Raw genomic sequence first — 17,457 nt, 5'->3', positions numbered from 1 at the left:
TGGCTCTGCACCTGCACCTGCACCTGCACCTGCACCTGCACCTGCACCTGCACCTGCACCTGCACCTGCACCTGCACCTGCACCTGCACCTGCACCGTTCCTGGTTACCTGCTTTGTGTCCTTCCAATTGGGCTGTGTGCCTTTCGTACCCTTCCAAGTGGGTTGTGTGCCTTTCGTACCCTTCCAAGTGGGCTCTCTGCCTTTCGTGCCCTTCCAAGTGGGCTCTCTGCCTTTCGTGCCCTTCCAAGTGGGCTCCCTGCCAAAAGACTTATTACCGGTATTTATTTTGCCATACGTCCGGTTTCTTGCTTACAGACTGTATTACCCCTATTTGCTTGTCCTGTTATATACATAGAATACATTGCATTACCTGAATTTCTGCTTGTGGTGTCTTTGTTTTTATAATCATGCACCCTGGGTTACAGACTGAACCCCAAGTATCCCCTGCACATGGGCTCCTACCCGACCTGATCACCCGAGTCCTGACACACACCAACACCCAAACACACACACCAGAACAGGCTCTGCCACATTGACACCCAGACACACACTCACATACCAGGACAGGCTCTGGTCCCAGGTGCCCATCTTGTGTATTGATGGAGTCAGCCCAGATAAAATTCTGCCCTGACTAATTGGTTCGATTCCATGAGTCTATACAATGAAGGAAAAATGATTTGATCCCCTGATGATTTCGTACATTTTCCCACTGACAAAGATATGACATGGGCATGGCCGATCGTCAATTACCCAATAAAGACAAGAGGCAGCTGGATTTTGAAGCAAGGTCCCCCTGCTCAAAAAAGCACATGTACAGGCCAGTCTGAAGTTTGCAAATTAACATCCGGATGGATGGTGTCATGTACCGTCAAATCTTGGGTCAGAACCTCCTTCCTTCAGCCAGGACATAGAAAATGGGTCGGGGATGGGTATTCCAGCATGACAATGACCCAAAATACACGGCCAAGGCAACAAAGGAGTGGCTCAAGAAGAAGCACATTAAAGTCCTGGAGTGGCCTAGCCAGCCTATCCCATAGAAAATCTGTGGTGGGAGTTGAAGGTTCGAGTTGCCAAATGTCAGCCTTGAAATCTTAATGACTTGGGGAGGATCTGCAAAGAGGAATGGGAAAAAATCCCTCCTAAAATGGCCAAATATAAGAAACGTCTGACCTCTATGATTGCCAACAAGGGTTTTGCCACCTAAATCATGTTTTGCAAAGGAGTCAAATACTCATTTCACTAAGTAAAATGCAAATCAATTTATAAATTATTTGCCATTGTTATTTTCAGGTAGGTTTCTGAAGCTGCAGCTCCATTAGCTCCTACGTTAATCCGGCCCTGGGAGGGAAATAATAAATATGCCCTTCTTTGTCTTGGCCTTTCCATGACTGTGGCATGTTTAAACTAATCAGTTCATGCTATATGACTCAGGGATTAAATGTGAAACGTCTATCTTTTTCTGATATGGGGCACACAACAGGGTTGGGTGGTTGGTGTGAAAATAAAGATAAGACACCAGTTATCTACCGGCTGACTTGACTAAGTCAACACTTTCAGAGCTAACTAGATAAAAGCAGGAAAAAAGGCATTAGTATATGGGTTTCTGTTGGCTGATATTCAGATTTTTCTGTATTTAACTCTGTATGAACCAGAATAATGAACATGCTACAGCATATAAAATGTAGACCAAAATCAGAAGCTGTACTGTACAGAGAATATGCGTGAACTATATTTTTCTGTGAGTACAGTAACAGCCATTGCTGATATCTTACTAAGTGGATTTTATGCAACAAAACTATCCTCAATAAATAAAAACCCATTCTAATCAATTCTATCATTCTTCCCAACAGTCCTAGTTTTTTATGGACGGTCCAAGTTTTTAGACATGGTCCTGGATAAATTCCCATCTGTCCCATTTTTGCAGTCTGTGAGGATTATGGGCCAGTTAGGGGAATTTTATAATCTAACATAACCGTGAAAGCAAAGGTGCGTGCTATTGCTGCTTAGACCCCCACTGCTCCCATGCACCTTCCAATGTTCTGAAGCTGAGCTACACATGGCAACGCACCCACGCCTGGCACATGGACAAGTACAATTGGCTTGTGTGTTTGTTACAGACTTAATATTTGGTTTGGGGTGTTATTGTGAGGAGGGATAGTTTCAGGTTACGTCTGTAATCTGTTACTGTTTTCATAACACTCATATGTGAGCAAATACATTGCAGTTGGTGTATAACTAGCTAAAATTTGCTTTTACTTTCACTTGAATAGAAATTTCCAAAGTCATTGGACTATCAAAACATATATATATATATATATATATATATATATATATATATATATATATATATATATATATATATATACTCACTGGCCACTTTATTAGGTATACCTGTTCACTTGCATGTTAACACAAATAGCCAATCAGCCAATCTCATGGCAGCAACTCAATGCATTTAGGTTCATTTCTTGAACATGACAATGAGTTCACTGTACTCCAATGGTATCCACAGTCACCGGATCTCAATCCAATAGAGCACCTTTGGGATGTGGTGGAACGGGAGATTCACATCATGGATGTGCAGCCGACAAATCTGCAGCAGCTGTGTGATGCCATCATATCCATATGAACCAAAACTATGAGGAATGTTTCGAACACCTTGTAGAAATTATGCCACGAAGAATAAAGGAAGTTCTGAAGGCAAAAGGGGGTCCAACCCGATACTAGGAAGGTGTACCTAATAAAGTGGCCAGTGAGTGTATATATATACACACACTTTATGGACAAAAGTATTGTGACACCTCTTAATTACTTAATTCAGGTGTTTCAATCAGACCCATTGCCACAAGTGAATAAAATCACTTGTGGGGTTCTGTCTTAGGATGCTAGATATTCCATATATAGGTATTATAGGAAAATGGAAGCGTTTAGGAACAACAGCGACTGTAAATTCACACTCTGCTGATTCAATAGCTTAAAGTTCCAAACTTTGCGGTGGGAACTTCATAGAATGTGTTTCCTTTGCAGAGAAGCTGTATTAAAGCCTCACATCACCAAGTACAATGCCAAGCGTTGGATCCAGCACGCTACCACTGGGCACACAATACACAATGATTCATGAACTGATACTCCCATAGATATATTGATCCTGCTGTATACCCTGACATACCAAAACACATAGATTGGACATTCCCAAGCACATACTCACCCTAGCAGTGTAGTAGGCGATGGAGATGCTACAGGACTAGTGTGTTTGTGGATTTGGTGTGGCTTTGGAACCTTCAGTTTCTTTCAAAAGTGGCCTATTTGTTTAGTGTGTATCCTAGATGTTGGCCAAAGGATACGACAAAAAATTCTAAAGGGTTAATTAAAAGCTAAGTATGTGAAAAACAAGGCACTACTAGCTATACACAAAAATGTTTTTTTTTCCACTAAAGGGAAAGATGACAGGAGAGTTGGCAGGGAAGTTGTGGCTTTCCTTCCAACCATCCCTAGTGAATAAACCCCAATAAATCCCAGAATCCGAGGAGACTATTTATTAATCTAAGTTAGTACAGTTAATACAAAAGTGTTCACACATATAACAAACCATGGCTGAATTTTTCTGTCTTTTTGTCCCACCACTAAATTTATATTACCATTGAAGAAAAAACACAAGAAAGGGAAGTAATACATCCAGGTTGTTTTTTTCTAATATTTATTGGGTGGTAATAAAAATGTAAACTGTACAACAGTATTCTAGATGATAAAAAACATTAGACATTTGGGCAAATAAAATTATCAAACACAAGTGTATAAGAGTATAATTATTTTTGCACTATTTTGATTAATAAAAATAAGCCTGTTATTTCTAGTTTCTACTCGTGTAAAGAGAAATAAATGTCAAAATTAAAGAACGCGAACCATATAGGTGTAGTTATAGACATATAGATAGGATGAAAGCAAATTAATTTGAGATGGACCATTACATTTGGCTGTTAAATAGCAATACATTTTTAAATGCACTGGGCTAAAAAAAGTTATAAAATTCTCCAGCAAGGAGAGAGCCTACAAGTAATGGTAGGCTTACAGTGGTAGTATCTTAAATTATGAAGGGCCAACCCTGTTATGTTTCTTCTACACATAACCTCACCCTGCATAATGCAATCAGCAAGTTAATGCTAAAGATGTAACTGCATTATACAGGGCCAGAAAAACCGATCATAATGCATGGCAAATTCTTAAATTGAAACTACAATTATCTGCAAACTCTCAATTTAGTGAATAAACCACAATGTTGTGTGAACTAAGATTTTTAGAGGTTTTAGATTATTCTATAGAATGTATATATTCTGAAATGTATTGTGTGCATAGGCCAAAAGAAAGATCTGTAAGCTGTTATTAAGGGATATTTGTGCTAAAAGCAAGTTATTTTAATCAAGGGGTTAGACATTTGCATTGTGTCCAGTAGAGATACCTTTGGATCCCACTCTATTTGTAACACTTGGGAACCTGATTTCTCAACCCGTCTCTACTACTATTGCATTCAATACCTTTAAGTACACTACAGTTTATGAACAACCAACCTATTTCCTTTATGTCCTAATATTGTCTGAAAACAATGAAATTAAAAGGGCTGATTATATTATTTTAAGATTTATTAAATACTGCTCTAAGATATTTTGTGTTGGAAAATAAATACATGTATCTTGATTATCCTAATATAGTGATCCTCTAAAGGTGTTTGTTGTCTTTATAACATTTATTGAGCATCCTTTTAGAAAAAAAATAATTTGTTAAAAATAATATTTCTGCAGAGAGGCAGAAATCCACCTTTATTCTTACACGAGGAGCAGAACTGCAAATTAAATTGTAGTGATATATATATATTCCATAGAATCTTAAATTGCTGCACCTCACTGATTGTATATAACAATAAAATACAGGAAAATCCAGTGTTCAGCTTTCAAAATGCAATAGAAATGTTTCTTCAATGCCTCTATCTTGCTTTACTATGAAGTATCATAGACCTTTGACAGTGTGTAAAAATCTAGATTTATGTATTTCTTAACTAAATGGAAAAATGCGTGAAGAGTTTGCAGAAGCTATGTCATGAATGGAATGCATTGATATGAATAAGGAAGCTGAATTATGAATAGCAATTGCTTCATTTTGAGCTTTTTGAGAAAACTCTTCAAAGCTCTCGAAATTCCCCTTCCTTCTAAGAAAGTGCATTTCAAAATTTCCATGTTTATAGTTCTAACCAGCTGTGCAAGAAAGTTTTCTGATCGCATACCGTGAACTTTATAAGGAACTTACACCATTTTATTGCTGTAGTTTCCTTTAAAAATAGCGCTCCAAGATAAATACTGAAAACATTTATAACAAATGGATTTATATAAACTGTATTTAGTTCCAGGAGCAAGCCTATCTATCAGACTTTATGTAAACGTCCGCTCAGAATTACTATATTCAGTCCAAAACTGCAAAAGTAAAGATCACCGCTCGCATACTTTAGTGTTGGCCTTTGAAACTTCTGATAGTAACCTGATGCATTTTGTTGGTGGTAACAGTGGGATAGTTCTCCAACAACTTGGTTATAAACACCAGGCTTGGATTCCTCGACTAGGCATATGTTTAGAACACTACATTTACAGAGATGCTACCTATATCACTTTTTATTTTAGTGTTATTAAGACCATAAAGGAGAAGTATTTTTAAACTAAGTGGAGTTAAAAATTTAATTGACATATCATTTATTTCTAAAATTTGGTGATTCTGCATGTCAATTACCAATTAAACATGGACTCACAATGTCTTCTCTGTGGAATAACCATATAATTTGCATATATCAAACTTGAAGTAACAAAAACAAAACAACAACAACAAAAGTTCTAAGAACTTCATGTGTCAATCATTGATCATGGTACTAAATATTTTTTTCAAAATCTGTTCATTGTACTAACTTGCTCTTAGGAATATTTAAAATGTTTTTTTAAAAAGCCTCACAAAGCTCAAGGAATATTTGTCAGTCTAAATAAAGGAATTTTTTTATAGGACAATTGCATCTTGATGCCTTCTTGTTAGTGATGATGTATGTTTTAGTTGTTATGGATATTTTTGTAATAAATAGAAATGTTACAAAGACTGAAGGACTGAAATCATTTTAGGGTTTGGGTGCTCACTGCTCAGTATAAGCTATTCTGAAAGTGAAAAGTAAGTATCACATTTACTAAGCTATGATAAGGCACAAGACTGTTGTCAAGCTGTTGTGAAGCACTAAAATATATCTTATTGTCTTACACGCTGGGTACAGAAGGCTCTTTATCTTACATTCCACAGAACAACACTCTGCCATGACAGATAAATGGTCGATCCCTTGCAGGGGTTACACATAATCATATTTTGAAGGGTAGCTTTTTCCATCTTCACTGCGTCGAGACTCATTGTAAATAGATTTCTTGCTCTTGTCTTCATAGACAGATGTCTTGTACCCTGGGCTTTTTGCAGATACATGATAGGAAACAGCCTTGTAACTACAGAAACAAATTACACATTAATTAAGTGCATAGTCTCTGAACCGTATTTAATCAAGGGGAAATATAATTTGCCATTAGCATTGTTGAAGACATAAAGTATATATTTTATCGTATTCAATCATATTGTAGCTCCTACATGGCCTCCTCAGGATGCACTGAAGCTGCAGCTGGGATATGACATCATATATGTGTATCACAAAGTGGTAAGGTAAAGTAGGTGCTACATCATGATCGTGGCCCCACCCACCATCCTGCTGCCTAGCGCTAACCATGCGTTGCCCTATTGGAGGGAATGCGATCCAGTGTAACTCCACAATATAAAATAACACAATTAAACCAGAAATGTAAACTCAGTCTGGGACTGCTATGAAAGTGATTGTGTTTTTGTTGGCAAAATATAAAATATCCTATACTTATTTGATAACCACTTTAAGAGGGACTGTCCCTTTTAAAACTTCTAAAAGGGATTTCTAATACTTTTATACTGCTTATTTGGGTCTGCGAACACTGCCACAGTATGTATGTTTATTAAGTGTGCTGAATTGTAAAGTGTGGAAAATGAAAAATCTATACTAAAGGAAAATATTAAGTATGTTTTATATGTTGGGTTATTAACTATAGCTATATTTTTTACAATGTACATATGATCTGTAACCAGTTTGATCAACATGTTAAATACAATAACCCAGCCTCAGCATAAATAAATATAAATAATATAAATGTATAAATATAGAGGCAGCATTACAGTATAAAAAAGGGAATATAGAAAACAGTAGATTTAAATTACACCAGCTGAGGGTAAAATAAATGTATTTATCTGTTTGGTTATATTTAATAGTTTTTCCAGTATACGGTACCATGTTGTAACATAAGCAGCTCCTTAAATTGGTCTTATAGGAGCAACATCAATGCCTGCACATTAATATGTATGGAAACTTACTTTGTTTCTTCAGGCATAAGTCCTCGGCAAGCTATACACATCATGACACCACCAATTAACGTCAGACCACCAGCAACCCATCCAACAAACAGTGCTGAGCCAAATGTGTATCTGCCATCAAAGAACAAACACATGGATATGTTATTGGACAAAATTACTTGACAAGAACAGGGCATGAAAAAAAACATTTGTTGTGGATTTGAGATTCACAAAAAGTTGTTATTTAGATAAAATATGAATTCAGCCATAAAGGTATTACCGTGTTTGGAGAGTTTGCATGCCCCCCATTCCTCCCATTCCACTGATGGCACCACCGGTGTACATGCTAGCTGTGGTCATCCAGAAGTTTGTCACCAACATGTTTGCGAATACAGACACTCCGATAATTGCACACAAGCCTATAGACAAAGAATTAGGAAGGTATGAGTGGATATGTTTACATGGCCGTTTAAAAAATGTGTATTTAGCTAAACATTATTGAAATTAATGAAACAAACCCTGTGGTTTAACTAAGAAACTTAGAAATGGTCCATAAGCTGAATATAATGTAGTATATTCACTAAGAGGGAGAATTGATAGGAGGGATGTGGTTTTAACTCCCTCACTTTTCTTTTCATTATGAAAACGATATACCGTATATCACAACCCTCGTGCAAACTCTCCCTTTAGTGAATGGATTCATTGTTGACAAGTATCTATGCAGAGCAAGTAGTAATTTTACAGGTCAAGTTGGCTTTACCTGCCGATTTCGGTGCTAGCATGGGGAAAAACCTGCTTTTTGAATTCTAATAATTTCCGCTTCAAACACGAGTTACAATGGTTTGCAATTGAGTATTTGATTTTAATTTCATTCTAGTTGGAGAAATATATTAATTGGCTAGAAATTACATATGTTTTATGTAAATTAATGTGATTTTTTTTTTCCACTGTATCAGGACAATGTGTGTGTGGGATAAGAAGATGACTAATAAACAAAATAAAATCACCTACCTGCTACAATGAACATGATGCCAGAGGTCAATGTGATTTTGGCTTTGACAGCATCATCCATGCTACCAATCCGAATACACTTAAGAGCAAAGACTGACACCAGTAAGCCGATGGCCCCCAGGACAATTCCTACAATCATCAAGGCTCTGACTGCTTGGAACATAGCTGAAAAATAGAGGTATTCGGGTTACTGGATAATTCCAAGCTCAGTAGACAATTCCAGGCATAATGGACATTATTACTGGCATTCGAATAATTGTAGTCTTCATACTGTCAGCATAAAAGTAAGACCACATCTACAAAAGCCTACTGAGCCATTCTATAGTCAGTTTCGGTGGCTATTGCCATATTGGCCCCAGGGAAAATATTCTTAAAATGGGTTTATAATATAAGCATTCAGGACCTCAAAGGTTCCTTCTGCAACATTAAATTACATCTAAAGAAAGTAATTCTGAGCTTTTGTTAGCTTAAGTCATTTGACTGTCTTACACTGAGACATTTTTTTTCATATGAAATTATATATTTTGGTAAAGATAAAGTTTATCACCTAGATCAAGCCATTAAAAGTGGTATTGGCATGTCATACGTAAATGAAGATTAAAGTATTTTTCAGAAATTCAGAAAACACATTCATGTATTTTAGTTCCAATTTCAAGACTAAGCACATTGTTTTCAAATTTGAGTCCCATTATTCATTTCCAGGGTGTGGACAGCAAAGAAATTATGCATTAATAATAGGAACTAGATGATAAGGAATAGCACACCTGTACTGATGATAAGGCGTTCTGTTTTGTGGAACAAAGGCCTGGGTTAATTAAAGAAGTATTATTATTCTTTCCTGTTTCTTAACCCTTGCCTTGCAAATCACACTCATGTGTGTTAAACTGAATTTCAAGTTTAACCAATCAATGAAATTCCAATTTCACTCAAAAGTAAAATTAAAGAGCTGATTAATTTCCAATACAAGTCATAGATGCATCAAAATACATAAAAATCACACATTTTTTCTCAAATGTTAATCAAATTTTTCAAAATACATGATAGAGAGTTTTTGTTTCTATAGGCACTTAGAATTCCTTTCTGGTAACTCTTTAAAGTAAAGTAGTTGTACGTTTCACATCTAAAGTTAAGATGCCAATTCCACTGGATCACACCTTGAAGTACCGATATGATTATCAATGTAGATAACAGTTGATTAAGTTTAAAGCATGGATATTAAATGTAGTATATATATATATATATATATATATATAAATATATATATATATATATTATTATATAATATGTGACACTATATCAGAAACTGTAGTGTTATATTTTTCCAAAAATTGTGAAAAAAATACCCAGGTACTTTGCTGGCAAATATGAAAAATACTCTTTGTTCAGTCTGACAAATGTAGCAAGTGAAATAACATGTTATTTCTCTGCACATTAATTCAAAATAAGTAATTCAATACAAAATATGACATCCAATCTTTTTTGGTGCAAGAATATGTGATGTTCTAATATATAAGTTGTATTTGTTGTAGTGAGTTGCTACATTATAAATATTGCGCAGTACATCAGTAAGTAAGATAGTAAGATAGTACATCAGTAAGTAAGATCAGTAAGTAAGATAGATCTAGAATGACAGCAAGACAGATAATACATATAAAATACATATATTATACATAGAATTATTATTATTATTATTATACTTTATTTATAAAGCGCCGACAGATTCTGCAGCGCTGTACAAGATGAAAATTATACAGATAACGACAAGTACATACAGCAATTGACATACAGACAAATACAGAGGAATGGAGGGCCCTGTTCCCGTAGGAACTAATAGCATAGTATATCAGTAACAGGAATGGATAGATAGATAGATAGATAGATAGATAGATAGATAGATAGATAGATAGATAGATAGATAGATAGATAGATAGTTTAAATAAAAAAAAAATTATGAAAAGCACTAGTTAACCTGGCAAGCCAAGGATTGTGAAGTATGGCCGGCACTCTGTGAATCCAGAACTCTGTCTTACACAGCTTCTCCATAGACCCTGATACTGGAATGTAGCTGTCACTGGGTTATCATAGAGGTCTTGTGTGCTCCACATATCTAATCCAGTTGCTGCAATGATCCCAGCAAAACCCAGGGCCGAGATCACAAAGCCCATCGTTTGGCACATTGTAACCGACATGGCTGTGAGCTTCAAAAGATCCCTGCTTGCTCTGCCTGCTACTTCTGCTGTACTGGAGTCCCCTTCTCAAGGACAGCTATTGCCACCTCTTTCTTCCCTAGCTTTGTTTGCTCAATATGTTTTCATAAGATAGCTTGGTTTCGCCTTTATTGTGGGCAGTGTGTGGTCGAGTTTCACATGATATTTAAATGCACAACATAAAGGAGCTGGTAGTGGGGTAGGGATATGGTGATGTCATGACCACAAGTCTATGTCACCAATTTGCACCACCACCCCAGTTTCGCTACCATCAAGTCTATTACTAAAATCTATGTGCTCATTATCATCTCGTGTTTTGATATAGATCCAAATATATATATTATAATACAAAATATAACCAATCAATGAACAACTATATTGATGTCATATATTTGCTCTTAGTGGAAGTCTAAAAGACCAACCTAAGGACAGATTAACTTTATTCTGCATTACAAATGGGCAACAAGGTTCCAGGCTTGACTATTATTGGAGTTGCAACAGAAGAAACATTGGGGATTTCACAAAATTTCTGCTTGGTATATATATATATATATATATATATATATATATATGTATAATCTACATTACAGTAAAATCCCAAATCCCAATATTAACCAGACATAATCATTCCATGTAGAAACAATTCAGCCCTTCAACAACTGAAAATTGTGTTCCTTTTTTCCAAAAAAAGATATTACACCATTGGTATACAGCATCAAAAACTACATATTCTCCAACCACAAATCTAGTCAAATCAGTTTCATCTACCCAAATAGTACAGCAAACATTAAAAAAGGGACAAATAGCCATGCCAACACGTCAAGAACATATATCATCTGGCAGCCAGAGCATGGAGTATCAACTCATTCTTTTTAATAATATAATATATAGTTTGTCCGTTGTGAGCATTTAACTGGGAAATAGTATAAATTAGAGCTCAATAAAAGTTTGCCTGTCCAACATAAATAAAAGGAAATACAGACAACAGTAAGGAAAGCAAGGGGGTCGCCATTTGTTAAACAAGAGCTGGCGGGGGATATGGGTGTGGGACTTGTGCATCCTCAACCTTTTATGTTACTTTTTTGTATGACATGGGTAAGGACCCCTAGACCAAGACATAGGTGAAAAGGGAACAGCCCTAGCAATATCCCTACATATTTTTTTATTGGCTGCATCTTATGGCTCTCCCCTTAGTTCTGGCTTAACTCAAGTTTAACTTGACGGGTCATAACTACCCAATTCTCAACTTGATGTCTGAGTGCAGAGGAGTTGTGTAACGCCATTAAAAATATAATGATTGAGCACAAATAGGAAAATATTCCTAGACCAGAGGAATACACAGTAAGCAAAAATATCACATCAAACTGGGGCCAGCATTTACCACATGCTGACAAGCATTCCATATAAATTAGAATAATGTTATTATTTCTCTAAATATTTTTGTATTCAGTACCGATCTTACTACATGTTCAAAGGAAATAATTAAATACAGCATTTAAACTGGCTTTCTAGCACACAGGCTCATGCTTTCAGACAGAAATTATTGTTAAACATATGGTACGTCTGTGCTCAAGCCCCCAATCTTTATTTATAACGAGGGACCTTTCACTACTCCTATGGGGTACCCTTTTGTGTGTTTTGGGGATATTTCTTTTTAAGAGGTTTTTAACAGTATGTTTTCCAACATACTGTCACCATAAAAGACTGACTCTAGACACCCCAAAAACTCTCTAACAATGGCAAATTAAGCTCACAGGGGACGTTTTCCCTTCTTGCTTCTCAGCTAGAATATCTGTAAATTTAGATTATTTTAGGATGTGGTTGGATTCTTATGGATATTACTGCACAACCTATTTTAGTTTTCTCTTGTTGTTTATTGGTCCTATTACGTTCATTTTTTTTCAGATATTTTTATTATTTTTTTATTTTTATTTTTTTGATGATTTGGGTTGGGTTTTTTTCCATGAGTCTTCCATTCACGCTGATTTTTTGAGATGGGTCACAGATCACACTCTTCAACACACGTCACTCTCGGTAATACATACAGATCTTTCAGCCCTACAGATTCAATTTTTATAGTGACAGCCTGCATTTGTGACACATGACAAGTGTCCCCAGCAAAATTATGAATTAAAGAATGATTCATGGGGAGGATTTGGGCATTCAACAGTATGAGGAATTATGTTCCTAATTTATCTTTGTTTTATTTCAAAACTGCTAAATCCAGAGTAGGTAGAACAGCACCTTAAACAAAAAGCTCGGTGCATCTTCTGTGAAGCATGTTGTATATGTGGCCCTTGAGGAAAGGGCTGAACATCCCAACTTTAAAATTTTAAAATAAAGTTATGATTTTTGTCACCTATGATCTTCATTTTTGTTTTATTATCTTAAACATTTTTATGGGTGTTTATATATTTAGAGATGAATGGTACATGCACATTACTCTGCTTACACTGATCATTTTACTCTACATCCATATCTATAGAAAGGCATCACAACAAAGTTTTGTAAAGATTTACAAAGACGTATTTATCGCACTTGGAAGTGTCCAACCCTAGATTTGTATCTGGCATAGAGTTAATAAAATCGTACTATTTTAGGATCAACTATGAACAACCAATAAACAATTGTATCAAAGTCATTTGGAGATTCTATTAGACAACTGTGACACATACCATGAGTTCCACAGAAATTCAACAGTTAGAGTTATAGTGGTTGGTTGTAATTTGAGCTCTGTTTCATATTAAAACCTATTTGCACGTATATAAACATTATGCCTATAATGATCCATTATAGTGTTTAATCAGATTTGCAGTGTCTGCTTAAGTTTTTCCCTGCGTCTCAACCACCCTGATAAATATGTTATGGTATGATTAAATTGTACATAGCTGGAAGTATTAGGCAAACCTCAGTAATCAAGGCATACTATACAGTATATGTGAGGTTCTTTATAGTGATTGTTTGTTAATAGGAAGCAGTGGAATGGTCTAGGTTTTTAGATGATACTATTGCGTACTACGGTGAGAAGAATACTTTGAGAAGAATGCACCATAGTGACTTTTGAACAATATTGTGATCTGGATCGTACGTCCTGTCAGCAAAAGGGACCGATATTTTTTTAGACTAAAGGATTTTACAGTAAATTGCAAATTAACTTAGCATGACAAACATTGAATTAATTAAAATCATTCTCACCGGGTAACCCCAGAATGGTAAAATAGGACCGACATTCAGTGAATCCAGAACTCTCTTTCACGCAGGTCTGCCACAAGCCTTGGTAATTGAAAACAGCAGTCACAGGATTATTATAAAGGTCCTGGGTGCTCCATTGATTCATAGCGGTTGCTGCAGTTATACCAACCACACCAATAGCTGAGATCAAGAATCCCAAGCATTGGCAGATAGTTACAGCCATGACACCTCTCTTTCTTTGCACAGAAAACTTTGATTGTTGGAGAACAGCCTGCACATTGAGTATCCTAGCTGTTGGGATGCAGTATTTTTACTCTAGCGGCATTGTATACGTCATGTATTAAACAGGCAAGGAGCATATAGAAAGGTACCGCCCAAGGCCTAATCTCAATAGATAAGTGCAGCTTTCTGTACCAGGAGGCTTTTGTTCTAATAAACTCAATGTGTTTACCCTGTAACTGGCCTTATTTCTCCACCCTACATATGACTAACAGCCAACCTGATAGTGGGCTGAGGGTGAGATGAATTTTACAAAACCAAGGTTCATGTTAGATGTGAGTGTTGATATTAGATAGCTTTAAACAAGCTGTAGCATGTGTAACAATGGGGAATATTATGCTTAGGATAGAAGGGTGATCAACCTCGACTGTGTCTATTTAAATTAGGAAACTGTATTTAACTCTACACTGATCATAGACGTGTCTTCTAGTATCTGTTGGATATTCATAGACCACAGAATTCTCCTCTTTAGAATCTATACAATCATATATAAGCCATGTTTGAAAGAGTATAAAGCAATGTTCTTGAATTTGAAGTAACTGAAACCATGACTCTCTTGCAGATTCCAACTGCCGTGAATAAATCCTCTTGACTTCACTATATGTTGTGATGTTGCAACCCTAGTCAGCTGGAGCAAGTGAAGCTTGGTTAGCTCTGCAAAATGCATAGATAAGTCAGTGGGATATCTTTAGTCTTTTCGACCATTGAATTATGCTTTGTGAAGGATCACAACTTTGCCAGAATGGGCCCTTTATAATGCATAGTATGGTGAGGGAGTTAAAAAAAAAACCACATAACACAACACATCAAACTCCTGATATCTGTCTGTTAAGTGAATGGCCCTGCCCTTCTGGTGAGTTTCTATGTTCATATACTGGCCTGTGGATTGGGGGTTTTGCATCCGAAGCCTTCATCCCCCTAATAATGGGGGCATCTCAAGATATATCAATGTTTGTCCTATGATAAAAATACTAATAACATCTAAATACATACCTTATTGTCACCTGTCCTGAAGGGTACCATTTTGAAAAACCTTGCACATAAGGCTGTGATCCACAACATAAGAGTCATGTGTGTTCCCAGAAAAATAGGAAGTGGATCCCCAAATGATTAAAAAAAAACCTCTGGCGTCCTGAAAGGTTATGTCATTTTCTTCTATGCTGGCTCAATAAAAGGTATCAACTACAACAACTACAACTGTATCAACTACAACTCCATTACCTCTGCCCTTTTGCGGAAGAAGCCAGAATAATGCAGATGGATTAGCGGAAAAGGGGAGGTGCAAAAATGCCTCTCTTTCTCTGCAAATCCATCTGCAATACGGTGTGCCCTGCGTTGTTATTTATTTTTTATTCATACAGTTATGTTTAGTAGGTACAGTATTAGTATTAAATCTTATTTTTTAATAGAACAGTACATGTGGTCGCATTGAGTGTTAAATTGTCAGTAGTATACTACACGTGTGCAGGGTGTTTATTTCAGCTTAGTAAAAATTCTAGACAAAGCTTTTGATGGTCTGGAATGTACAATACAAGTAAAAATGTACACTTGTAAGTTGTGCTAAAACACTGTGCATTCCACTGAATCACTTGGCAGAATTGTTTTCTACAGATTTTAGTTTAACAGCGCTTTTGTAAACCCTTCATTGCCTTGGGTTTTTCCATATCCTAAATACTCAAACATTTTTAGCATATATTGGTTTAAGTATAGTTATGTATTGCCATGTTTCATGTACATACACATTTTGAGTGGTATTTTAAAAACCTGTGCTAAAATAACAAACAAAAACTATTTTTTGCAATTTCACTTCACAGGTCACAGATTCCTACTACACAGTAGATGCTTTTGCTGAGCTTTGACTTTATTTATGTTTAACAACATTTCCTGATTAAATTAATATATCAAATGCATATTTTTTATGTTCCATCCCTTATATATAACCCTATATAGTATAATGGCTTAAGAGGTTTCGGGGGTAATGAAGCTTTTTTAGAATTTTTACCTGCAGTGATAGGGCTATATTGGGGCATTTTTTTCTGTTATGCCGTTTGGGGATCTCATTTACATGTTATGGAAGCCAGTGATGTCGCAGTGACATCACTAGACTCTCTATAAAGTTTTTTTTCTTATTTTTGTTTTTTTTACATTTTTTGGAAGCGGAAGAAACTTGACGTACTATTGTGGTTAAGCAACTGAATGGCACACCATGGATTTCCAACAAACAATCACACCAATTTTTGGTATTTAGACAGGTCATTGAATCAAGCTCAATGTTTCTTAATCAATAGCCTCTCTCCCAATGCCAGCTCCTGTGTTTGTACAATACTATCACTTCTTATTAAGTTAAGTTATAACACATTACAACTCAAAGCTACAGACCAAACATTTAATGTTTTTTTGTTCTGCCCATGTCCTTGGCAATGACATGGCAATGAAAACTTTGGACGTACACAATTGTAGGCAGGTAATTCACCACTCACCAAGAAAATGTGAGATATACCTTTTTTAACATCTCTTGCAGAAATATTACACTGTACATAGTATGTATTTATTATTACTTACTTTATTATTGTTGTTAATGCTAGTAGTGGGTAAACACTGACTGTACTTAATGTGGCGCACCTAGTACCTGTAGATCATGTGACCATTATGATTTGTCTTCTGCACAAAAACTTACCTTCCATGTGAGGAAAACCAAACAGAACCGTATTTGCTTAACTGATTACGACGCTTCCGCTGTGTCTCTATTTTCCCTATCAAAAGCTGATTGGTCATGAGTGGGTCTGCTTCTCATAATGTCTGCCTACTACCAGTCATCTACTGGGAATGAAACTATGAGTCACTTTAGCACAGTAAAAAAAATACATTCTTGTTTCAGTGTAAACAATGTAAGCTAGGGGAGAAAAATCGGTACCCATGTAATTGCTGATATGATTTTCGGTAGTTTCTTGTCCGCACATTCAATGAGGCCCACCTAGTTTTGAAAAAAGTTATATTAATGAAATTGCTTGATATTTACAAGGGCTTCAAAAGAAGCCAGAGCAACCATCTAAAAATACATCACATGTTAGCAGTTCAAATCCAAATGCACAATTTGTGTATATAATGGTGTCGAAAGCATGCATGCAGTTCAATAAAAAAGAAAACGTTTAACATTTACTTGCAAAATCAATAAAAAAGAAAACTTTTAACATTTACTTGCAAAATTTAAACTTGCAGGCACTTTCAGATAATCTCAAACAAGTTATATTTCATTGACTATAAAAACTGCTTTGCAAGCATGCAAGTCTGGTCAGTCAAGTTAACTTAATCTATATTAAAGAAGAGAATA

At 36.0% G+C, this 17,457-nt stretch overlaps 1 protein-coding gene across 1 annotated transcript; it reads right to left on the bottom strand.

The window, feature by feature from the left end:
- Positions 1-6,367: 6,367 nt before the first annotated feature.
- Positions 6,368-10,637, bottom strand: LOC149288078 (claudin-18-like). Its single transcript, XM_089492092.1, has 5 exons — positions 10,418-10,637; positions 8,449-8,613; positions 7,718-7,856; positions 7,459-7,569; positions 6,368-6,515 (listed from the first exon to the last, which is right to left on the bottom strand). Exons 1-5 carry the CDS (start codon positions 10,635-10,637, stop codon positions 6,368-6,370), a joined length of 783 nt encoding a protein of 260 aa, XP_089348218.1.
- Positions 10,638-17,457: the final 6,820 nt, after the last annotated feature.

Source organism: Sceloporus occidentalis, unplaced genomic scaffold (assembly GCF_023333645.1).
Source record: "Sceloporus occidentalis isolate IW3139 unplaced genomic scaffold, rSceOcc1.0.p SCAF_53, whole genome shotgun sequence".
NCBI lineage: Eukaryota > Metazoa > Chordata > Lepidosauria > Squamata > Phrynosomatidae > Sceloporus > Sceloporus occidentalis.
The sequence above is the reverse complement of the archived record's forward strand: the minus strand, read 5'-3'. Positions and strand labels throughout refer to the sequence as shown.